The 26,408-nt window shown below is 32.3% G+C and overlaps 1 protein-coding gene across 3 annotated transcripts; it reads left to right on the top strand.

The window, feature by feature from the left end:
• The first annotated feature begins 496 nt into the window (after positions 1–496).
• Positions 497–3,339, top strand: LOC110665749 (UNC93-like protein 1). 3 transcript variants are annotated; one of them, XM_021825994.2, is made up of 3 exons: positions 497–1,941; positions 2,058–2,343; positions 3,001–3,339. In XM_021825994.2, the coding sequence occupies exons 1-2, from the start codon at positions 764–766 to the stop codon at positions 2,296–2,298; spliced, it is 1,419 nt and encodes a 472-aa protein (XP_021681686.2). In that variant the 5' UTR covers positions 497–763; the 3' UTR covers positions 2,299–2,343; positions 3,001–3,339. The 3 variants fall into 3 exon arrangements, with proteins under 3 accessions (XP_021681686.2, XP_058010084.1, XP_021681685.2); XM_058154101.1 differs by having other exon boundaries at positions 2,911–3,339; XM_021825993.2 differs by lacking the exon at positions 3,001–3,339 and having other exon boundaries at positions 2,058–2,536.
• Positions 3,340–26,408: the final 23,069 nt, after the last annotated feature.

Genomic DNA, 26,408 nt, shown 5'->3' with positions numbered 1-26,408 from the left:
ATTAATCATATTTTAACTTTATTAAAATATTTTTTTATTAATAATATAAAATAAAAAATATTTATTTGCAAATAAATATTTAAAATTAATTATAAATTTTTTTATTAATAATAATAATTACTTTATTATTTTATTTATATTTTTAAAGTTATTTAATTTTTTTAAATAATTATTTTTAAATTTCAATAATAAAATAAATAATATTATATAATAAATTAATAATTTTATTTATTTTAATAATATAATAAATAATATAATTTATTAATTTATTAATTATATATTTTATTAATAATATAATATAATAAATTTATAATTTATATTTATTTAAATAATATAATAAATTATACAATATATATTTTTATTAATTATTTTATATAATAATAATAATTAAATATTTAATATAAATCAATTAATTATTTATTATCAATTATTAATTATATTTAACGATTAAATCAAATATGCTCCAAATAAGATAGGATAAGATGTGATGAGAACATCTGAGTATACAAACACAGGAATGGAAGGTAGGCCTGCAGATTCTAACATCATACCAGGCCACGAGGGAGAGAGAGAGGCGTGCCGGCTGCAACCTGAAAATCGTCTCTCGTGTCTCTTTATTCTTCCAAATCTCCTTAAATTCACACTACCGTTCCCCTACTGAAACGCCGTGCTCCACTTGGCCTCTTCTCGTTTCAGATCCCCAAATTCCTCAAGATTCCCTCTTTAACACCATTCATCACAGAAATTCTGCCATCTTTCTCTAATGGGTTTTCAAGGAGATGAAGAATTCGGCAATAATAATTTGCCATTCAATAATAATTTGCCAAGCAAATCCATTTTCAGGTACAACTCACCATTAGTCCAGGTCACCCTTATAGGTTTGGTGTGCTTCTGCTGCCCTGGAATGTTCAATGCCCTCTCCGGAATGGGTGGAGGTGGCCAGGTCGACCCTACTGCTGCCAACAACGCCAACACCGCCCTCTACACCACCTTCGCTGTCTTCGGCATTCTGGGTGGTGGCATCTACAACATCTTGGGTCCTCGCCTCACCCTCGTCGCCGGTTGCAGCACTTATATCTTATACGCTGGGTCTTTCCTCTACTACAACCACTATCAGCATCAGGCTTTTGCCATCGCCGCTGGTGCCATACTTGGCATCGGGGCGGGGCTACTATGGGCTGGGGAGGGAGCTATCATGACCTCCTATCCTCCCCCAAATCGGAAGGGGACTTATATTTCCCTCTTCTGGAGCGTCTTCAATATGGGAGGTGTCATCGGTGGGCTAATTCCATTCATTCTCAATTACCATCGCAGTGAGGCGGCTTCGGTTAATGATGGCACCTATATCGGCTTCATGTGCTTTATGACCTTTGGAACATTGCTTTCCTTGGCTATTTTGCCCCCTAGCAAGGTGGTCCGCGACGATGGCACTGTTTGCACCCACATCAAGTACTCTAAGGTCTCCACGGAAGCCATTGAGATTATGAAGATGTTCCTCAACTGGAAGATGCTACTAATAGTCCCTGCTGCTTGGGCCAGCAATTTCTTCTATAGTTACCAGTTCAATAATGTGAACGCAGCACACTTCAATTTGAGAACGAGGGGCTTGAACAATGTGTTCTACTGGGGAGCCCAGATGCTGGGCTCTGTTGGGATTGGGTACATATTGGATTTCAGTTTCCAGAGCAGAAGGACGAGGGGATTTGTTGGGATTGGGATTGTGGGACTGCTTGGGACTGCAATCTGGGGAGGTGGACTTGCCAACCAGCTCAAATACTCCTATGACGATTTGCCGCCCAAGTTGGACTTTAAGGACTCTGGTTCTGATTTCGCTGGGCCTTTCGTTCTGTATTTCAGTTATGGATTGCTAGATGCCATGTTCCAAAGCTTGGTCTACTGGGTCATTGGAGCTTTGGCTGACGACTCTGAGATCCTTAGCAGGTACCCATACATACATACACATGGATTAATGGATGGCTTGCCAGTTTCTTATCATGTGTGCCACCCATTAAGTTAATCTCTTTAAACTTGACAGTATCTGTGGATTTAAATTGCAGGTATGTTGGTTTCTACAAGGGAGTGCAAAGTGCAGGGGCTGCTGTTGCCTGGCAAATTGATTCGCACAAAGTTCCAATGCTTTCCCAGTTGATTGTGAATTGGTCTCTCACTACAGTGAGTTATCCATTGCTGTTTGTTCTGGTCATGTTGGCAGTTCAGGATGATCACAATGATAAGGAAAGAATTGCCAATAATTTGGCTGACCCTGTTTCAGCAAAAGACACGAACAAGCCAGTTTAATCATCATTATCAACTTCTGCTGCTCGTGTCCTCCAAAGCTAAAGGGTAATCAAAATTGTATGCCTTTTCAAGTGTCATCTTTTTAATACTGTTTGATTTTCGTCCGATTGCTTTAGAATTAACTGATCCGCATGTGCTTTTTGTTCTCCTCCACATATGGTATACTTGTAGCCGTAATTTGCCTGATCAAACTAAATAATATGTTTATATCCATAAAACTCGCTTTTTTTTTTTTAAATCACTCCAGATGTCCCATTGAAATTCTTTGAGCTTGATATCTGGCTTATTTTAAGCAAATTCTCTTTATGCCTCCAAAAAGAATGATTTTCATTAATAATAAGGGTATTAAAAAAAAATTATGAAACTTTAATTTCTCAATGAAATTATATCCTAATCTGAATGGAAGAAGCCACACTTTATTTAAACTTTTATAAAATATAAAAATTGGAAAAAAAAAAAAACTGAGATTGTATGTTCTTCAGCGAGAATTGTACAATATTTTATGTAAAATAATTTACCTAAAATAATAATAATAATAATAATAATAATAATAATAATAATAATAATAATCAAGCAATATACTTATTCATTTTTATTGTGGTGAGTTGTTAGGGTATAATTTCTCCTTCCTAACAATCTTTCCACGAGGTCAATCAGAATTCACTTCTGCCTCTCTCTAATGTTGGTGCTTTTGGTGTTTAGCCGATGATACCGATCACTGCTTCCATAGTGCCTTGACTGCCTGATAACGCGGTATCACTCAGATGCCTCCAAATTTACTGACATGAGAGAATCAATAGAGACAAGATTTGACATTAGAGAATCAACGGAGAGAAGATTTGATTGAAGATTGATTGTAAGAACTGCTTTACTCAAAAGGATGATGCATGTTAACTTGGTTAAAATTTTGGCTTTGATTCATTGGTTTAATCCCTGGAGCAGATTGAATTCTTTGGACAGGGACATAGCTATGATTTAAAACCAACATAGAATTATATATGTTATTTAATTAAGAAATGAAAAAGGAAGTGCTTTCAAATCCTTTCATGATTAATTAGGAATTAGGTATGATTTTAGTTTTAGGTTGGATTCTACTTTTTATAAAATATCAAAACAATCAAATACAATTAAAATTTTATTTTTGTTTAAGTAATTATTTAATCACTATAAGAAATTTAAAAAAAAAAGCTACGAAAATTATTAAAAATTTGCTTTTATTTTATAGGTAATATGGATTACTGATAAATTTACTGATGTAATTTTTTTGTCCACAAATTCATGCGTAAGTAAATTATATTGACGATAAAGTGTTTTTATCATTAATTTTACCGATGAAAAAATTTATAGATAAATTAGATTTTTTTTTTACCATTAGTAATTTTTGTGGGATCGTTGGCAAGTATAATTACCAATCAATTTATCAACGAAACGTTTCGTCACTAATTACTTATAATAAAATTTTGGTTAGTAAAATAAATTTAGTGACAAAAAATTTGACAATTACTAACGACTGTTGTGGTTGATAATTATTTTTAATAATTTTTAAAAATGTTTACCTATCACTTTCTTTGGTAGGTGATTTTTTTTTTAATTTTTTTAAGTATGTTTACCTAGCACTTTCATTCATAGGTAATTTCTTTTAATAATTTTTTAAGAATGTTTACCTATCACTTTATGTTATAGATAATTTTATTAAATAATTTCTAAAATATTTACCTACAAATTTATTACGTCGGTAATTTTTTTAATAATCTTTTGAAAATAATTTTATATTTGAAAATTTAATTATTGATGGCTAAAAAAATAATAAATAGCAAATGCAAATAATAATAATAATAATAATAATAATAATAATACTCCATATATATGACAAAATAAGTATGAACTCCAGTAAAATAAAAATACTAAAGTTTAATAAGTTAAAGTTAAAAATATAAAATCATCAATCCTGACTAGGTGAAGGTGAAGGCATTGGCAAGCTTTGACTGATCTCATCATCTATTCCATCATTGAGTGTCTCATGTCTTCGAAACACGTCTCAAATTGCTCCGTGATAGTTTACTTCTCCGCTTGCCTCTATTGCCTCTCTTCTTTAAGTTGTTTCTTCAATTGTTCTAATTCTTATTATAAAATAACAAGCTAAGAATCGTGTGATGAATACATGGTAGAATGTAACATCCATAATTTTCAAATAATTACTTTATATGTAAATATTAATATTTTATTATATTAAATATTATGATAATTTATTTGGAATTTTTCTGAATTTTAAAATCGGGTTTATTTTCAGAGACGATAAACTTTGTCAATTTTTAAAATTTAATTTAAAGACCACGTGGTAAAAGTAAAAATATATTTGGACTCCATAAATTTTTCTAAGTTTTCTGAAATTTTTATAAAATTTTTAGGCCTCATTTTTTGTCCCATGGCAGAGTAAAAATTCAATTTTGGATATCCTGAATCAGACCAGCTGAATCAAACCGGATCTGATTGAACTGGTAGAATTGAATCGGCCCATTTTTCTTTTTCTTTCCCTTCTTCCCTTGCGCCCTGACACTCTCCCTCTCTCTCTCTCGCTTTCTCTCTCCTTCCTTCTCCCCTCTCGCAGCCAGTCGCCACCCCACCCTCCCTAGCTTAACGGCGCGCTGCCTGGTACCTCCCCTATCTCCTGCCGCCCCCCCCAAATGCCATAAAATCAGGCTTGAAGCTCTCTCAAGCACGGCGTCTACCGTTCACCTTCCCGGCCAAAATCCGACAGATCCAGCCATCAATTGGACCGAGTCTTGTCCCAAAACTCATCTACACATTGAGAGTTTTCCATAAACATCAAGAACACCAATTTTCATTAAGCGATTTGTCCAATTTTTATCGGGAAGTTTTAGCCTATTTCGACTTTTGGGCTAAATTCTCCCAAACCGAGAACCCTATGGGAATTCCGAGAGTACCAGCGTGCTCTACACGATGAGAGCTTCACGACAATATAAATTTTAAAATTTTTCAACACCAAAATTTTGATGGATCCCACGAACTTCGCAGTGATTTTTTAAGCTTTAAATGAGCTTAAATAATTTTGTAAATATTTTATTCTAGCCCCTGGTATTGTGGACTTCGTGTAGGTACTTTCGTTTCATGGAAATTCGACCATCACTCATATCTATAATTTCGAGCTGAGCATATAAGCTGCTGGAACCACTTCAAAACCGGGTCAAAGTTATAGGCTACAACACTATTTTTATATGCCTTGGATGCATTTCAAGCATCAGAGTTAGCATAGGTAAATTCGAACCCTAAGTTTCTTAAGTTATCTAGTGTTAGGTTTAGATTAAAAATCCATAAAATATTCGTGGGAGATTAAAAAATTATAATTTCTTTTGTATTAGCTTTGTAATATTTCTAAGGATTGCGGAGTAAAATTTTAGAAATTTTAGAGCTCGTTTGAATGATTTATAATAAAATATTAGTTATAGAGACTAAAATGTAATTTTTTAAATTTGTGAGTATTGACTGTTTTGGAGGGCCCAGGACTCCCCATATGATGTTGATGAGATATTATTTGTGGGAATTTAAGATTTAGAAGTATTATTTTGATCTTTTTGCAGGTTGGGAAGGTTTTAAGTATAAGAGAAACTCTGTTGGATTTTTGGCAAAACTTAAGATTGTCCCCTGATTCTTCAAAATTTTGTTTTAAGTAAATATTGCTAAAATTTTTGATATAATGTTTAGGTAAGTCGGGTCAGCCTTTCTCCTCCGCCTAGCCGCCGCAGTGACTATCAATTAATTTGTAAGTAAATATTAATTTTATTTATAATTTCAATATTATTCTATGTTCAAGGCATGCTCATGCATTACTTATACATATATGTATGTAATAAAAATTAGGCACGCCTTATATTGCATTTGTTCTTGATGATATTGCTGTGATTATTATTTTATGGCGATCTGGAGCTGTTGGTGTGTATGTAGTGTGTATATGGATATAGGTAGGATAGGTAGACGTGGCTGGAGCTTAACTCTCTGGGACCCAATCCTTATTATGGATAAGTCAGGGTAGGCACGACTTTGAGTTGATCTCGCTAGCCCCCGCATTTATATATTAAAAGAAAGTTCAGCTTTGAGTTGATCTCGCTGGTAGAAGTTGGAACTAAAAGAGTTGTATAGAGGATCAGCTCCCATATATATATATGTGAGTATGGATGTGACACACCGGTGTGTGAGTGCTCCAGATTGCTTTTGATGTGATTATGACTTGACCTGTTGGAAATGTGTGAAGATGATGCATTTTCACTCTTAGAATGCACTAGACTTAGATAGTTATAGAAATTATAAGTAAAATCAATATCTTACTTTATGAGTCGAATGATCACTCCTGTTTACCCTATTTTTCCAAGTTACAAGAGAGCTTATTCTTGTGTTTAACCTGTTTTTTTCCTCACAGGTCCATTAATTTCTATTTTCATAATTTGTATTATTAAATTTGAATTCTAGATCTCCGCAGGTGTAGAACCATTTAATTTAGTTTGGGACTATAAGATTAATTATTTTGGGATTGTAAACTTATTAATCTATATATGTGTAAATGTGTGGATGGATGGCTTGTTGGATGAGGGAGTTGGGCTCTCATTTGATTTGATATTGATTTGTGGATGTTTGTAAGGGTGAGCTGAGCTCCCCAAATGGTTTTATTTTAAAATTATAGGTCATGTGAGTTGAGAACTGTGACACCCCTTATCCGTCTGTAGTGTAGCCGAGCAAGGCATGTCACAGTGTGTCAAAGCATCTTATCTTGTCTTATTCCATATTCTAAATCAATTTATTATTTCTTAATATATTTATTAAAAGTCACTAAATGAAATTTATGCCATTTGTGTCATTTATTAAAATTTTGAATTAATTTAGGATTCTGAAAAATTTTACAGAAAATCAAGCAGAGTACCAGCTAAAAATTGAGAAACCAGTTCTTCGGAGCCTGTTAAAAATACTCTCAATTATATTTATCATATCCCCAAACTCCAAATATATTCAACATAATCTCATCAAATCTCAATTTCTCAAACTTTAAAATTTTCATTAATTCCAAGCATAAATAAATATTCATATTTACAAAGAAATATTCAATTCATATATCAAAATTCTCAAACTTTATTAATTTACATAATTTACAAACTACTTACATAAATTCATAATTTACATGATATACAAATTAATTACAATTCCATAATTTATATTTCAACATAATAACTAATTATAATGCACAAAATACATAATATAACTTTTGTGAGCCCTATCTACATGCATTGCTGAGGAGGTGACAACCTTGAACACTTCTGACACTTCTGCAGATCCGGACTCTAAAAATCCCAGTCTAATGTCCACCGGGTTTTAGTTTAAGTACCTGCGCGAAGGAAACAATCCATCGCGCTAAGCTTTTTTGCTTAGTGGTGCAATGATATAACAAAAAAATAATAGATACAAATAAAGAAAGAAATGAAGCATCATTTAGATACTCAGAATTTTAATTTAATTTAATAAGATATTTCTAGTATTAACTATCTTTTATTCTAATTTGTTCCTCTTTGGAAGCGATTAGTTCCTAAATTCATAGTAATAATATATAAAAAACAAAATTAATAAAAATACTAAGTTTATATTCATATGGTTATAGAAGGTACATTTGTAGTATTTATTTAAGTTATACCTATTTTTGCTAATTTTTTATCACTTTACTTAAAAAAATTTTTATGTGGTTTGGATCATTTCATAATAACTAATATTCTTAATTCTAACTAATTATTTTCAAGTCTTTCTAACTCATTTTTTTAATTTTTAATATTTTTAATTTCTAATATTCTTAATTTATTTCACTGCTCAAGTAACCTATAATAGGCTGACTAAACTGGATAAGCGGGTCACTGGGCACTGGACACCGTGGTGTCTCGGGCCATCATACCATGGGATGTGAATTATGGAATGTCAACCGCGTATGCAATTAATATGGCTAAAAAGCCATGGTAACAGATAATCGGATATAAAAGCCATGAAGGCGGGTATAAAACCACAAATACAGACATAAAGCCTTACGCAGTACTAGTCAAATAATACCCTATTGGCATGCCAATCTATCCAATCTGACACTCGTGTCTAGGCAATACATGGGCACATTAGTACCATTTAATGTTAATATATTTTATTATTTCATTATAGTTTCAATTATAATTTTTATCATTTAATTATGTTCCTAATAGAAGGATAAATTTCTAAATCACAATTCTACATAGTTTATATATTCATCATAATATATATATATATATTCATTATATCATCTATATTTATTATAATTCACAACAATGGTTCTCATGTACCATTGTACTCAAAACATTTTTCCTTTCTCCAATAATGAAAACTAACATCCCATTCATACATTCATATAATCTATTTAATCATTACAATATTTATGTAGATTATCATTCATATTCCAAGTAATCCATGAACAATTCATGGATTTCAGATTAACTTAAATTTCCCTTTTTACTTATTTACTTTGAAGTAGTATAACTCTAGTTATAGTCAATTGATTAATGATTGTCCCATTCTTACATTTATGTGATTCATTTATTCGCTATAATATTTATATAAATTACTATTCATAATTCAGAAAATATTTTGCTTACTAAGTATTTATAATTCACCTTATTTCCTCTCATGTACCACTTATTGGGTAGGATATTATTATTATTGTTCTAATTACAATGAAACATAAATCCTCATGATGACTTCATCTCATTTATATATTTGATAATCTACTTATACTAATTACAATTTCATATTTTAAGTTGAATTACTAATATATTATAAATTCTATTAGTGATGGGCATATAAGCCCTAACTACCTATTCACATAATTTAGGTGAATTACCATTCATATTTCAGGTAATTTATGAATATTTCAGGTAATTTATGAATATTTCATGGATTTTAAATTTATGGTATTAATTTCCCTCTAACAATTTTGACTAAGATGCATAGTCTACATTTGTCATACGATTCCAAGCATTTAGGCTTAGAATTGGTTCTAGGTCTCCATCTTAATTTGCAATATCATTTTGATTACTATTCACCTTACTAGTCAATCAAAATGTTGACTTTTTTTATAAACAATAGGTATGTTAGTTCTAATAACCCCAACATACCACATTTTGAATTCTACAATTATTGGAATTTGTTGCAAATTCCATTTCAAAGCTAATTAAATATTAATTCAAATTTTCAGATTTCATGACTTGTGTTTACTATTCCATCGGACATTGCTACATTAAAAACTTGGCTAGACTCTCTTTATCAAAGTTGTCCCTTATTGTGTCTTATTTAATTCTCTTTTTGAATCACTCCATTTGGAGTTTTGTAGCTCAAGTTATGCTAATTTCATTAAGGTTGGCCGGATTGATTTTTACCCAGAATTTCTGGGCAGAAATGGTTATGGCAGTTTTGATTTCCTGACTTTGGCTAACATTTCGGATGGGTTATGGTCAGAATTTGGATTTATATTCTTCATGAAAGTTGTTCTAAATTGTCTAATCTTTCCATTGATATAAAGATCAGGTCAATTGGACATTTCTACACTGAGTTATGGCAATTTGAACAAATACTGTTCATTTGGTCATTTTCCAAGGACAGTTTGTGTGTCACCCGGATTGAGGCTATTTTTAGGTCAACTTAAATTGGTTTTTTTGGGGAGGGTTTCTTCATAAAAAATGTTGCATTATGTGTCTAATTTCACCTTCAATTGGCCTTGCACCAATTGGTGCTACACAAGTCCAACTAGGGTTGTCCAAACACACTGGACTCTAAGGGTCCAGATTCCAAACAATGAGGCAACATACCATTTTCAATTCCAATGCCACAATGGTTTCCAATTTAAGGTCAAAATTCATCAAATGGTCACTAATTGACCATTAGGACTCCAATTCCACAACACATGAGCAAAACCCTAACTTCACGCCTCAAACCCTAATTCTCAAATATCCATTTTATACAACCCATGCAGAACTAACAATCTAATCATATATACACACTAAACAACTATAATAAACACAATTTATTTCACTTAAATTCATCCATTCCCTTAACTACTTAAGCTAGCCAAAATTCCTCTTAAAATAAACATAAATAATTTCTCAATTTCCCTTGAATTTCCTTCCATATTCATGCTCAATTTCAAGTTTACAAGTAGAGAGATGGAAGAAAATAGCACTAACCTTGTGAGCAGAATTTTCCCAAGCTTTAAACTTCACTTTCTCTTCAATTCTTGGCAACCAAACACTTCTCCGAGGTGCGGGTGAAATTTTTAGTGAAGGGACCTAAGGGTTTTGGGGTAAGAATAGAGGGAAATTCAAGCTAGAAGGGAAGAAGAAATGGAGGAGTTCATGGCCATGGTGGTTCGGCCAACGTGAAGGAAATGAAGATGATGACTTTTCTTCTTTAATTAGTATTTATCTTGTTTATTTAAGTGTGTCAATTTTTAATTAGTCCAAGTTTTTAATTAGATCACCCTATGTCATGCTTATGTAATAAATAATATTTGAATTTTATTTCTTTTATTTTCTTTTCTTATTTTATTTCTTTTACTTTTTTTTAATTAAATTTTTAGCAATATTTATTCATATTTTAGGATATGGATCTCACTTACTTAAATGGATAAGTTGGTCAAAAATCATCTCTGAAGGTGAAATGACCAAAATGCCCTTCGTTTTGCTTAACGAGCTAAAATTGTCTGTACCGGTTTAGAAAATTCTCTGAGCGATTTCTTGGCATTCTATTGCTATCTAAGGCTCAATAACTCTCCATTGGAGTTTGAAAAGTTATTCCACAGGGTTTTTCACGGGTTTAGGGTTGCTAACTGTCTTCACAGTCGCTTCCCGTTAGGTTACCTATCACTGGAGCTTCGATTTATTTAACCTCATTACATTTCTTTTCTTACAATTTTTCCTTAATTTTTCTTATCATCTTTTAGGTTATTTATGACTCATTACTCTAATTTAAATATAGTTCCAGATATTCTGGCTGTCCAGACAGACATTGATCACCAAAACAATAGAACGTACGGACTATCTAAAGTGAGGATGTCACAATTCTTTCCCTCTAACAAAAATTTCATCCTCGAAATTTACCTGATGTACGTAGTCGAGGAGCTGCTACCTCCTTGCTTCTTCATTTCCCTGTGTTGCCTTTTTATTGTCTGGACCTGACTCCTCTCCAGCCTCCATAGCATATAGCCTCCTCTGAGGGCAATCCTTCAGAAAATATTCCATGGCCCCACATCTATAACAGGCTCCAGTCAACCCCCTACATTCACCTTTATGCCACTTGTTACAATGGCCACATTTTTTTGGGGTAGAACTTCTCATTGCTAGCCCTGATGTGTTCACTACTGATGTCTCTAGTTGACCTCTTCTGGGCATGGGCCTGAGCCTCTATCTCCTACTCAAATCAGATGTCTGACTTAATAGTTCTCTAGGCTTCTTATTACTAGACTGACCAAAATCTCTTCTCTGTTGACCATCCATTCTATTATGTTCTTCTTTATGGACACAGTTAATATATTTCTTTCTGAACTCTATCAGAAGGAAATCCCAAGTTACCTTGGCTAGCGGCACTATCTTGATTATAGTATCCCACCAACGATATGTAGCTTCTTGTAGTAGTGAAACTGAACACTCTAAACTTTGTTTTGGGGTACAATGGAGCTGCTACAGGACTCTTTCAGTCATTTCTAACCAATACTCTGCAGCTATAGAATCGTCTTCCATTCTGCCTTTGAAATCTACAGCCCCATACTTTCTAATTTTTTCCAAAGGTGACTTCTGTTGTGGTTGTGGTGGCGGAATAGCCCCAGTAATCTGTCTAAAATACTCGATCATCTGCTCCAATAAAGCTTGTTGGGGTTGTGCAGACCCCTTTGTTACTGGTGGAGTAAGACCTCCCCTGTCTCCAACATTAATCACAGCAGGGGTACGGCTTACTACTTCCTCCTCTATTGCCCTCTGCGATTTTGAGTCCATACCATAACCTAAAATAATCAGAGAAAACAAATCTGTATTAGTGTCACCTCGACTCTTATGAATGCAATGCATGTTATGCACACAATCTTATTCTATCTATCGATGCCTAGGAACGCTTAAACCATGCTCTGATATCAACAAATGTGACACCCCTCATCCATCTAGAGTGTAGCCGAGCAAGGCATGTCACACAGAGTGTCAAAGCACCTTATCTTGTCTTATTCCATATTCGAAATTAATTTATTATTTCTTAATATATTTATTAAAAGTCACTAAGTGAAATTTATGCCATTTGTGTCATTTATTGAAATTTTGAATTAATTTAGGATTCTGAATAATTTTTCAGAAAATCCGGCAGAGTACCGGCTAAAAATTGGGAAACCAATTCTTCGAAGCCTGTTAAAAATACTCACAATTATATTTATCATATCTCTAAACTCGAAATATATTCAACATAATCTCATCAAATCTCAATTTCTCAAACTTTAAAATTTCCATTCATTCTAAGCATAAATAAATATTCATATTTACAAAGAAATATTCAATTCATATATCAAAATTCTCACACTTTGTTAATTTACATGATCTACAAACTACTTACATAAATTCATAATTTACATGATATACAAATTAATTACAATTCCATAATTTATATTTCAACATAATAACTAATTATAATGCACAAAATACATAATATGACTTTTGTGAGCCCTATCTTCATTCATTGCTGAGGAGGTGACAACCTTGAATACTTCTGACACTTCTGCAGATCCGGACTCCAAAAATCCCAGTCTAATGTCCACCGGGTTTTAGCTTGAGTACCTGCACGAAGGAAACAATCCATCTCGCTAAGCATTTCTGCTTAGTGGTGTGATAATATAACAAGAAAATAATATATACAAATATAGAAAGAAATGAAGCATTATTTAGATACTAAAAAATTTAATTTAATTTAATATGATATTTCTAGTGTTAACTATCTTTTGTTCTAATTTATTCCTCTTTGGAAGCGCTTAGTTCCTAAATTCACAGTAATAATATATAAAATACAAAATTAATAAAAATACTAAGTTTATATTCATATGGTTATGGAAGGTACATTTGTAGTATTTATTTAAGTTATACCTATTTTTGCTAATCTTTTATCACTTTACTTAAAAAAATTTTTATGTGGTTTGGATCATTTCATAATAACTAATATTCTTAATTCTAACTAATTCTTTTCAAGTCTTTCTAACTCATTTATTTAATTTCTAATATTTTTAATTTCTAATATTCTTAATTTATTTCATTGCCCAAATAACCTATGACAGGCTGACTAAACTGGATAAGCGGGTCATTGGGCACTGGACACCGTGGTGTCTCGGGCCGTCATACCACGAGAAATGAAATACGGAACGTCAACTACGTATGCAATTAATATGGCTAAAAAGCCATGGTAACAGATAATCGGATATACAAGCCATGAAGGCGGACATAAAGCCACAAATATAGGCATAAAGTCTTACGCAGTACTGCTCAAACAATACCCTATTGGCATGCCAATCTATCCAATCTGACACTCGTGTCTAGGTAATACATGAGCACATTAGTACCATTTAATGTTAATATATTTTATTATTTCATTATAAATTCCAATTATAATTTTTATCATTAAATTCTGTTTCCAGTAAAAGCATAAATTTCTAAATCACAATTCTACATAGTTTATATATTCATCATAATATATATATTCATTATATCATCCATATTGATCATAATTCACAACAATGGTTCTCATGTACCATTGTACTCAAAACATTCTTCCTTTCTCCAATAATGAGAACTAATGTCCCATTCATACATTCATATAATCCATTTAATCATTACAATATTTATGTAGATTATCATTCATATTCCAAGTAATCCATGAACAATTCATGGATTTCAGATTAACTTAAATTTCCCTTTTTACTTATTTACTTTGAAATAGTATAACTCTAGTTATAGTCAATTGATTAATGATTATCCCATTCTCACATTTATGTGATTCATTTATGCACTATAATATTTATATAAATTACTATTCATAATTCAGAAAATATTTTGCTTACTAAGTATTTATAATTCACCTTATTTCCTCTCATGTACCACTTATTGGGTAGGATATTATTATTATTGTTCTAATTACAATGAAACATAAATCGTTATGATGACTTCATCTCATTTATACGTTTCACAATCTACTTATATTAATTACAATTTCATATTTTAAGTTGAATCACTAATATATTATGAATTCTATTAGTAATGGGCATATAAGCCCTAACTGCCTATTCACATAATTTAGGTGAATTACCATTCATATTTTAAGTAATTCATGAATATTTCATAGATTTCAAATTTATGGCCTTAATTTCCCTCTAACAATTTTGACTCAGATGGATAGTCCACATTTGTCATACAATTCTAAGCATTTAGGCTTAGAATTGGTTCTAGGTCTCCATCTTAATTTGTAATATCATTTTGATTACTATTCACCTTACTAGTCAATCAAAATATTAAATTTTTCATAAACAATATCGGTATGTTAGTGCTAATAACCCCAACATACCACATTTTGAATGCTACAATTGTTGGAATTTGTTGCAAATTCCATTTCAAAGCTAATTAAATGTTAATTCAAAATTTCAGATTACATGGCTTGTGTTTACTATTCCATTGGACATTATACAGTAAAAATTTAGCTAGACTCTCTTTATCAAAGTTGTTCTTTGTTGTGTCTTCTTTAATTCTCTTTTTGAATCACTCAATTTGAAGTTTTGTAGCTCAAGTTATGCTAATTTTATTAAGGCTGGCCGGATTGATTTTTACCCAGAATTTCTGGGCAGTTTTGGTTCCTGACTTTGGCTAACATTTCAGATGGGTTATGGTCAGAATTTGGGTTTGTGTTCTTCATGGATGTTGTTCCAAATTGTCTAACCTTTCCATTGATATAAAGATCAGGTCAATTGGACATTTCTACACTGAGTTATGACCATTTGAATAAATACTGTTCATTTGGTTATTTTCCAGGGACAGCTTGTGTGTTACCCGGATTGAGGCAATTTTTTGGTCAACTTAAATTAGTTTTCTGGATAGGGTTTCTTCACAAAAAATGTTGCATTATGTGTCTAATTTCACCTCCAATTAGCCTTGCACCAATTGGAGCTACACAAGTCCAACTAGGGTTGTCTAAACACACTGGCCTCTAAGGGTCCAGATTCCAAACAATGAGGTAGCATACCATTTTCAATTCCAATGCCACAATGGTTTCCAATTTAAGGTCAAAATTCATCAAATGGTCACTAATTGACCATTAGTGTCACACCCTACTCCTCGTAAGATGTAACATACTCTCGTAGTACACCTAATGAATTACAGTATTTTGCCTACCGGTAACCCATTAAATATACTACAAAGGATAATTTGTCGTTCATTTTTAAATTGGTGGGTAAAATTTTTTTCAGATATTAAAAATCTTTATTTAAAGTCTAAACATAAATCTAATTTTTAGATATTTAAAATCTCTGCAATTTTTATAAAAATTTCGGCAGAGTGCCATCTGTATTTTGAGAAAACAGTTCTTCAAAACCTGAAAATAAAGACACTCCCAATATTTTTCTCAATCACAACTCCATTATTCAATCTCATTTCACAAATCAACACAAGCAACTCAATACACAGTTTAAATTAAATCAAACATTGAAATATCTCATGAAGATAACAAAATTAATATTTACATTTATGGGAGTATTAAAAATTTAGTAGTATAAAACTTTATAAAAACATAAAATCTCAAGATAACCTTACAGTAATTTGTATTTGATTACAATCCAAAAATATATTACAAAAGAGTTGGTACAACTGCTCAAAGGAAATTTCATACATATAATTACAGAATTACATCAAAATCTAATGTACAAGGGTATACCTGTGATATAACCGAAGATAGTCTCACTACGTCTTTTTAGAAATCTTACTCAGCTGCTTTATTATTCCTTTCACCTGCGATAGCATACAAAGCTATCGCTGAGTGGTGAACTCAATGGTGCACAAACTAATAATTTAAAACTTAATACAAGTTATGCTTGACAATTCATAACAAATAAAATTTAAAATTTCTAAATTCTTCAAAATTCATAACATTCAGAAATCAATATTTTCATTAATGTAAATTATTTATTTGAATAATATTTTGATCAAATAGTAATTATAAATCTCGAAAAAATACAAAAATATTTTGAATCACTGATAAATTATTTATTTCAACCACAATTTATCAAACTATGCATAATTTAAAGGGTATTGTCAATAATTTACATATTTGAACCCATGACCAAAAATTCAAATAGATATCGTGTTATACACCACGACATTTCAAACTCTCCCAATAATTGAGGCTAAAAGGGAGGAACAAAGACTAGCTAGTATATATGAGTACTCATTCAAACTCTTCCCCAACTGGCAAGCCAGAGAGGAAGGAACTCACCCCATCTAGTGGAGGAGATATCTCACTAGACAAGCTAATGAGAATTCACAACATATATTGCCATGTCAACTGTGGATTCAAATCATATTCAAAAAAATTTCTATTTACCAAGTGTTTACAAACCATTAACATATTGAATCATCATAAATTAATGCTCAAGGTTGGCAACACATCAAACTTGAAATTTACAATCCTCAAAACCATGCAATAAATCATCAAATGCATAAGAAAATTTATATTTTAATTATACAATTTCATTCAATAAGTTAAAATTCTCAACACAACAAAATCATAAGTCATAAAATAAACTTGTTCAAATCAATTTAGAAGTGAAAAGTAACAAAATAGTTAGTTGTGCACAAACCTTATACAAGTCGCCTCTTGGCCTTGACTCGATATCTCGAGTTCTTTCTCGGTATTCTTTTCCACTGAAACACATAGTTTCACAGTGTTCCAGTATCACAATTTATCATAACTCCACAAATAAATTCAACTCTACTTATACCCAGCTTTAATATGCTAAACTTAACGTTCTTTAAAATTTGTATTTTGGGGTTACTATTCATGATACTATTCAAGTCAATTTGTTGACTTTCTAAGGCTTAATAGGTGTGGGAATTCTATTTCCTCTCACATACCACATTTTGGTTACCTAATTTGTTGGTTTTGGTTGTTTTCTCAAAACTTAAGTCTTTTAGGTAAAATTTCAAATTTTTAGTTTTAGTATCCTATTTTGCACTGTTCCATTGGTCATGTTTCTGTTAGAATTTGGCTACGTTTTCTTCATAGAAGTTGTTCCTTATTGTCTTAAATTTATTTCCCTTTTTGAATCACTCCATTTGGAGTTTTGTAGCTCAAGTTATAGATATTTGAACATGGCTGGCCGGATTGGTCTAACCCAGATTTTCTGAGCACCAAACTTGGTTCAGGCAGTTTTAGGTCACTAACTTTGGGTGGCTAAATGACTTAGTTAGGGGCATAATTTGGACTTGTGTCCTTTATGAAAGTTTTAGGGCTATATCTCAGCTTTCTATTGGTAAAGTTTCAGGTCATTTTGACCTGCCTAGCTCAACTTATGGCTATACTGTTCATTTGATCATTTTTGTACAGGGCAGTGTGCCCAATTCCGGATTTGGCCAATTTGTTCATTATGCTATGGTCACTTATTGGGCATGATTCCGGAATGAAAAATGTGTCATTTTGTGTCTAGTTTCATTCCCAATTAGCCTCACACCAATTGGGTTGGTAAATTTTCAGTTTTAATCCCTGAAAGGGACCTTAGTCATGCTGCCTACAGAATGACCATAAGCAATCTGAATTTAAACATAATTCTAACACTTCCTACACACCACAATTGGTCATACATGACCATTCCTCAACTCAAGCAAGGTCAAACATATCATTTGACCAATTCTCAACCATTTTCTCAAATTTTCACATGCTCCACCCTAGTTACACATTTGCATAATTCAAAACAATCAAAGTGTACCTCTAATGTCTATATACCTCATTCACCTCAAATAATCATTCAAATCTACCAAATTCATTCATTTCAAACCTAAAACCTAGCTGGCTGAAATTCATATTCGGTGCCTCAACTATTGTTTTTGTTTCTTTTCTTTAATTTCTAAGTTAATTTAAGTAGCTAAGCATGCATTTAAATAGAAAATTGAAAGTTAAAACACTAACCTTAAGTGAGCAGAATTTTTCACCTCTCCAAACTTCTTCCTTTCTTCTCCTTTTTGTTGTCAAACTCCTTATCAAGGTTTAACTACAAGATTTAATGATGGAAAGTAAGGTTTCTATGGTGGGATTTAGGGTTTCTTCAAGCTCAAAATGAGTTTTAATGGAGGATGAAGTGAGGGAGCTTTGGGAGAGAGAAGTGGGGCGGCAACCTAGGAAGAAGAAGACCAAAATAATTTTTCTTTTATTTTGTTATTTTATGTGTATTTATCATAAATTGACTTGATCAAATTAATTCATTAATTTAATAATTATTTATGAGATCATCCATGATGTCATGGAAGGTGATGTCATAAACTTTTTCTCTTTTTTTCTTTTTCTTTTGCATTTATTTTTCTATTAGTTCTTTAATTTAATTCTCGATTCTGAAAATTTTTTTTCTCCAATTTTATTTGACAGTTAAGTCAGGAGTCAGCTCTAGGGGTGAATTAACGAAATCGCCCCTCGCCGGTTCAATCCGGTTTGCAAGTTATTCGATATTTCTTCCGGATCCCTGACCTAATTATTTGACCGGCTTAACAATTTTTTTTTTGTGATTTTCCCTTTTCCACTGTGTTCACAATAGTCCTAAGGACCGCGTTGTCACATTTTACGGTTCAAAATTCGAGTTTAAATCAACCTCGTAGTCCTTCCCGATAAGGTCACCCATCGCTGTGACTCTCGGCTTATTTAACTTCTTATGTTCTGTTTTTCTTATTTATACTTAACTAATTAACAATTACTAATTATTTATGTTCAGGGCTTATCTAGTTGTCTTAGATGTGGTTCTAATCCCCTTAATTATCTGGACCGACACTGATCACCGGAACAGTGAAATATACCAGGCTACGCAAATAGGGGTGTTACAATTAGGACTCCAATTCCACAACACATGAGCAAAACCCTAACTTCACGCCTCAAACCCTAATTCTCAAATGTCCATTTCATACAACCCATGCAAAACTAATAATCTAATCATATATACATGCTAAACAACTCCAATAAACACAATTTATTTCACTTAAATTCATCCTTTCCCTTAACTACTTAAGATGGCTGAAATTCCTCTTAAAATAAACATGAATAATTTCTCAATTTTCCTTGAATTTCTTCCATATTCATGCTCAATTTCAAGTTTACAAGTAGAGAGATGGAAGAAAATAGCACTAACCTTGTGAGTAGAATTTTCTCAAGCTTTAAACTTCACTTTCTCTTCAATTCTTGGCAGCCAAACACTTCTCCAAGGTGCGGGTGAAATTTTTAATGAAGGGACCTAAGGGTTTTGGGGTAAGAATAGAGGGAAATTCAAGCTAGAAGGGAAGAAGAAATGGAGGAGTTCATGGCCATGGTGGTTCGGCCAACGTGAAGGAAATGAAGATGATGACTTTTTCTTCTTTAATTAGTATTTATCTTGTTTATTTAAGTGTGTCAATTTTTAATTAGTCCAAGTTTTTAATTAGATCACCCCTATGTCATGCTTATGTAATAAATAATATTTGAATTTTATTTCTTTTATTTTCTTTTCTTATTTTATTTCTTTTACTTTTTTTAATTAAATTTTTAGCAATATTTATTCATATTTTAGGATATGGATCTACACTTACTTAAATGGATAAGTTGGTCAAAAATCATCTCTGAAGGTGAAATGACCAAAATGCCCTTCATTTTGCTTAACGAGTTAAAATTGTCTGTACCGATTTAGAAAATTCTTTGAGCGATTTCTTGGCATTCTATTGCTATCGAAGGCTCAATAACTCTCCACTGAAGTCCCAAAAATTATTCCACAGGGTTTTCCACGGATCTAGGGTTTCTAACTATCTTCACAGTTGCTTCCCGTTAGGTTACCCATCGTTGGAGCTCTGACTCATTTAACCTCATTACATTTCTTTTCTTACAATTTTTCATTAATTTTTCTTATCATTATTTAGGTTATTTATGACTCTTTACTCTAATTTAAATATAGTTCCAGATATTCTGGCTGTCCGGATAGACATTGGTCACCAAAACGTACAGACTATCTAAAGTGAAGATGTCACAATTCTTTCCCTCTAACAAAAACTTTGTCCTCGAAATTTACCTAATGTACGTAGTCGATAAGCTGCTACCTCCTTGCTTCTTCATTTCCCTGTGTTGCCTTTTTATTGTCTAGATCTGACCCCTCTCCAGCCTCTATAGCATATAGCCTCCTCTGAGGGCAATCCTTCAGAAAATGGTCTATGGCCCCATATCTATAACAGGCTCCAGTCAACTCCCTACATTCACCATTATGCCACTTGTTACAATGGCCACATTTTCTTAGGGTAGAACTTCTCATTGCTAGCCCCGATGTATTCATTACTGGTGTCTCTAGTTGACCTCTTCTGGGCATAGGCCTGAGCCTCTGTCTCCTACTCAAATCAGATGTCTGACTTAATAGTTCTCTAGGCTTCTTATTACTAGACTGACCAAAATCTCTTCTCTGTTGACCATCCATTCTATTCTGTTCTTCTTTATGGACACAGCTAATATATTTCTTTCTGAACTCCATCAGAAAGAAATCCCAAGTTACCTTGGCTAGCAGCACTATCTTGATTATAGTATCCCACCAACGATATGTAGCTTCTTGTAGTAGTGAAATTGAAAACTCTAAACTTTGTTTTGGGGTACAATGGAGCTGTTGCAGGACTCTTTCAGTCCTTTCTAACCAATACTCTGCAGCTGTAGAATCATCTTTCATTCAGCCTTTAAAATCTACAGCCCCATACTTTCTAATTTTTCCCAAAGGTGACTTCTACTGTGGTTGTGGTGGTGGAATAGCCCCAGTAATCTGTCTAAAATACTCAGTCATCTGCTCCAATAAAGCTTGCTGGGGTTGTGCAGACCCCTCTGTTACTGGTGGAGCAGGACCTCCCCTATCTCCAACATTAATCACAGCAAGGGTACGGCTTACTACTTCCTCCTCTATTGCCCTTTGCGATTCTGAGTCCATACCGTAACCTAAAATAACAAGAGAAAACAGATCTGTATTAGTGTCACCTCGTGTAACACCCTTCACCCGACTACAATGTAGCAGAGCGAAGTGTGCTATATTCTGTGTCAGAGCACCCTAACTTATCTTACTTTATTTCTTTAAAAATTTTGTTCTCATTATATTTAATATCGATTATTTTTTGATAGAGAAACTAATGGAGTTTCCCCTATTTTATTATCGTTTGACATGTTTTACTATTCACCTGTTTGAAAATTTCAATAATATTTTAAAATAAAAATCTCATCCATACTAATCATAATCATCTAATCAGTTCAAATATTCTCTATATAATTAAATTTCACATTCATTTCCATACTTTATCATTCATGCTCATCATATTCATCTCACATTCAATTCTTGTAATTCACATACTCAATTCGTATGTAAACATTCTCAAATTACGTAAGCAAAATTTTCAAATTTCCTTAATTTACATAATTTCATAATTTACATGATCTACAAATTAATTACAGTTCTACAATCTATATTTCAGCATACGATTCATAATTTACATTATAAATAATAACTAATTATAATGTACAAAATACATAATATGATCTATATGGGCCTTAGCTACATGCGTTGCTGAGGAGGTGACAACCTTGAATACTCTGCAGATCAGAACTCTAAAATATCTGTTTAGTATTCGCTGTGCTTTAACTTCAGTACCTGCGCGAGAAAACAAATTCATCGCGCTAAGCATTGCTGCTTAGTGGTGCAATAATATAACAAGAAATAATGTATACAAATAAAAATAATTGGAGCATATTTTCTATACTCAAGAATTTTACTGGGTTCATATGAAATTTGACATACAGTATATTTTTCATCATTTATGTTGCTCTCTAGAATCTCTTTTGTCATAGGTTTACAATAATCATTTATATAATGTATAAATAAATCTAAATATTTAGTTTATGTTTATATTATTATGGAGGATGCATTTCTAATAATTACTTACGTTATGCTTATTTGCTAGTCTTTCATTTACTCTCTTAATATTTTCTATGAGTTGTGGATCATTTCGTAATAATTAAATTCTTAATACTAGTTTAATACCTTTTGGATTTTTCTCACTGATTTATTTAGTTTATAATATTTTTAACTTATTTCAATAAAATTTTCTGCCTAGGTAACTTATGACAGGCTGACTAAACTGGATAACGGGTCGTTGGCACTGGACACTGCGATGCCTCGGGCTGTCATACTATAGGACGTAGAACGTCAACCACGTATGCAGTCAGTATGACTAAAAAGCCATGATAACACATAATCGGGCATAAAAGCCATGAATGCGGGCATAAAGCCATGAATGCAGGCATAAAGCCATGAATACAAGCATAAAGCCATGAATATAAGCATAAAGCCTTTCGCAGTACTGCTAAAACAATACCCTATTGGCATGCTAAACTATCCAATCTGACACACATGTCTAGGCAATACAATGACACATAATATCATTAAATATTAATATATTATGTTTTATGACTTCATTATTTCATGATAAATTTCAATTATAATTCTTACATTCATTTGATCATTTATATGATTACAATTCACATCAATTATCCTTTTATACCATTGTACTCAAAGTACTTTTTCTTTCTACAATAATGAGAACTAATGTCTCATTCATACATTAATATGATTTATTTATTCATTTATTATGTCATTCATATTGATCACAATTCAAAACAATGGTTCATATGTACCATTGTATTCAAAACATTTTTCCTTTCTCATTTATACATTCAAAAATCTACTTATGTGATTACAAATTTTATATTTCAAGTTGAGTTACTAATATTTTATAAATTCTATTTGTGATGGGCATATAAGCCCTAACTATCTATTCACATCAATTAGGTGACTTATTTTCATGTTTCAAGTAATCCATGAATATTTTATGAATTTTAAATTTATGGCCTTAATTTCCCTTTAACAATTTTGACTAGGATGCATAGTCCACATTTGTCATACAATTCTAAGCATTTAAGCTTAGAATTGGTTCTAGGTCTTCATCTTAGTTTGCTAATCATTTTGATTACTATTCACCTTACTAGTCAACCAAAATGTTGACTTTTTCATACTTAATGGATATGTTAATTCTAATTACACCAAGATCCCACATTTTGAGTTTTACATTTGCTAGTATTAATTGCCAATTGTAATTTAAAGTCCCTTAGATGCATTTCTAAATTTTCAGTTTTGATTACCTAAGTTTACTATTCCATTGGATAATTTTACAGTGGAAACTGTGTCACACCCTACCCCTCTGTAAGGCATAACATGATCCCGTAGTATACCTAATAAATCACCAAACTTTGCCTACTGATAACCCATTAAATATACTACAAGGGATTTTAAACCTTTTCTTACTTCTTTTTAGAGTGGTGAGCACTATTTACAAGTGTTAAAAAAATTTTTTTCTGAATTGAAGTGAAACAGCTAACACATTTGAAGAATTAATAATTTCTGTAAGAATTTTGGCAGAGTGCCATCTGTATTTTGAATAAAACAGTTCTTCAAAAACCTGTAAAAAAACACTTCAATTATTTTGTTCAATCCCCAAACTCCAATATTCAATCAACACAATAAGTTTCTCAATAATTGTCAACTCAAATCCACAATAATTTTCTAGTGTTTTCAAAAGCTGAGATAAAAGAAATATATCACAATATTTACAAGCTAAAATAATTTACAAATTTAGTTTACAACTTCAATGTATAATTTTAATTTACAACTGCTCAAAATCAAAAACAATATATATACATACAGTGAACATACATTACAATACAAAATATAAAGTATGGTATACTCAATATACCCGATGAACTCTCAATGAAGCACTAGCAGCCTAGTCTGCTGCCCTGTCAGTCTGTCTACCTGCGATAACAATGAAAAGCTATCGCTGAGCCAATGTCTCAGTGGTGCACAACATTAACAAAATGCAACTTTAAATCACAAATCATAAGTCATATAAATAATGGATACTTAAAACCATAGTTAAATTCAAAAGACAATTAATGTCAATAAGAAGTTAAACTCCATTTCACAATATCACAATGAATATCAATAAATCACACACACAGCTTAATCATGTTCCAAAGTCTAATTCATCCCAAGAGCCGATGGCTAATGAGGAATAACATAGCTAGCAATAATATGAGTACTCATTCTATTCGTCCTCAACAGGCACACACCTCAACACTTCAACCAGAGAGGGAATTCAAAGTCAATTCATCCCACTAGACAAGCTAGCGAGGAATTCAATCAATATACATGATAGCTATGGTTTCAAACCAATTGCAATATTTTCAAACAATAAGTATCCATCAAATTTCCATTCAAACAATTTTTCACAATTCAAAACAATAACATACAAAATTCTCATAATTTATTTCAATTGAAAAGTAAAAAGAAATAACTATTGTGCACAGACCTTTGATAAATGTCTCTTGGCCCTGACTCAGTGTTTCCTTCCCCTTCTCTTAGTCTTTGCTAACTGAAACACACAATTTGAAGTGTTTCAGTACTCATTTAAACTGTCTCTAACAATAAGGCTTAATAATTAATTTATTGAATACTATTATTTTCCTTAGTCAACCTAAAATGTTGACCCTCGATGCACTCTAGGTGAATTAGGTTTAATGTTACCAATATGTCCCATTTTATGGCCATTTAGTGTTGGTACATGTTACCAAATTCACTTTCAAGTATATTGCATTTTATTGCAATTTGCTAGATTTCGGTATACTAATTTGACCTAGCTGAACGATCTAGTTCCCTCGGTTTTCGGGTTTCGGTCCAAACTATAAACTTGTAGGTCTATGTATTATTGCACGCGGGGTAAAATTTCAGGTCATTCTGAGTTGTGTAGACTAAGATATGGTTAATTTACCAATGCTGGACAGAATGCACTAAAATGGTAGGTTTAGGTCATTCTTAGGTCACTTTTGGTTCGGTCAGTTTTGGTACCTAAAATTGTGCAAGCTATTTGGCTTGGTTCTGGCCATTTCTGGGCTTTGGTGTCTTCATAAGAATTGTAGATCTATGTCTAAAATATTCATGGTATAAATTTCAGGTCAATTGGACCTGTTTTGAGTAAGTTATGGCCAAAACACCAACTGCTGCCCAAATGGTCAATTTTCAGGCTTTCAAGTCACTAATTCGAATTTGGTCATTTTTCAAGTCACCTTCTAGGCAGAATTTAGGTAAGCTTCCTTCATGAAAGTTGGCACATTTTGTGCCTAGTTTCACCTCCAATTGGTCTCATACCAATTGGAGTCACACACTTAAGGTTCTAAGCCAAAATATACATTGCCCTACTACACATTATTCATCCTTTACCAATTACACATCCTATGCTTACCAAGTTCACTCTTCCATGCCAATTCTGGTTTGTACCATAACATTAACACATTTAGCAACACATTTTTAGTCATTTTGGTAGCTTGTAACCACTCTCAACATACACATTATAACTCAAAATTTTTCCAAGTCCAATTACAACAATTAACTACATGACATACCTCATTTATATACCCAATCCCAATTGATCAAAATCAACAATAAACTTTCATTAACTCATTAATCAATATTGATACACATGAAATAATGCTCTCCTAAGTACATCAAAGCTGCCCAATTTGTACATATGCACCAAACTTCCATATTCATTTTACAACCCTACTTCAAAGTCCATTTCAAGCATACACATGACAATTAAGCTCTAGTACATGTAAGCCCTCTAATCAACCTCACTAATCACCATATACATGAAAGAACAAATCATATTCCCATGGAATTTAAG

Source organism: Hevea brasiliensis, chromosome 9 (genome assembly GCF_030052815.1).
Source record: "Hevea brasiliensis isolate MT/VB/25A 57/8 chromosome 9, ASM3005281v1, whole genome shotgun sequence".
Classification (NCBI taxonomy): domain Eukaryota; kingdom Viridiplantae; phylum Streptophyta; class Magnoliopsida; order Malpighiales; family Euphorbiaceae; genus Hevea; species Hevea brasiliensis.
Note: the sequence above shows the minus strand (reverse complement) of the source record. Positions and strands in the feature narration are given on the sequence as shown.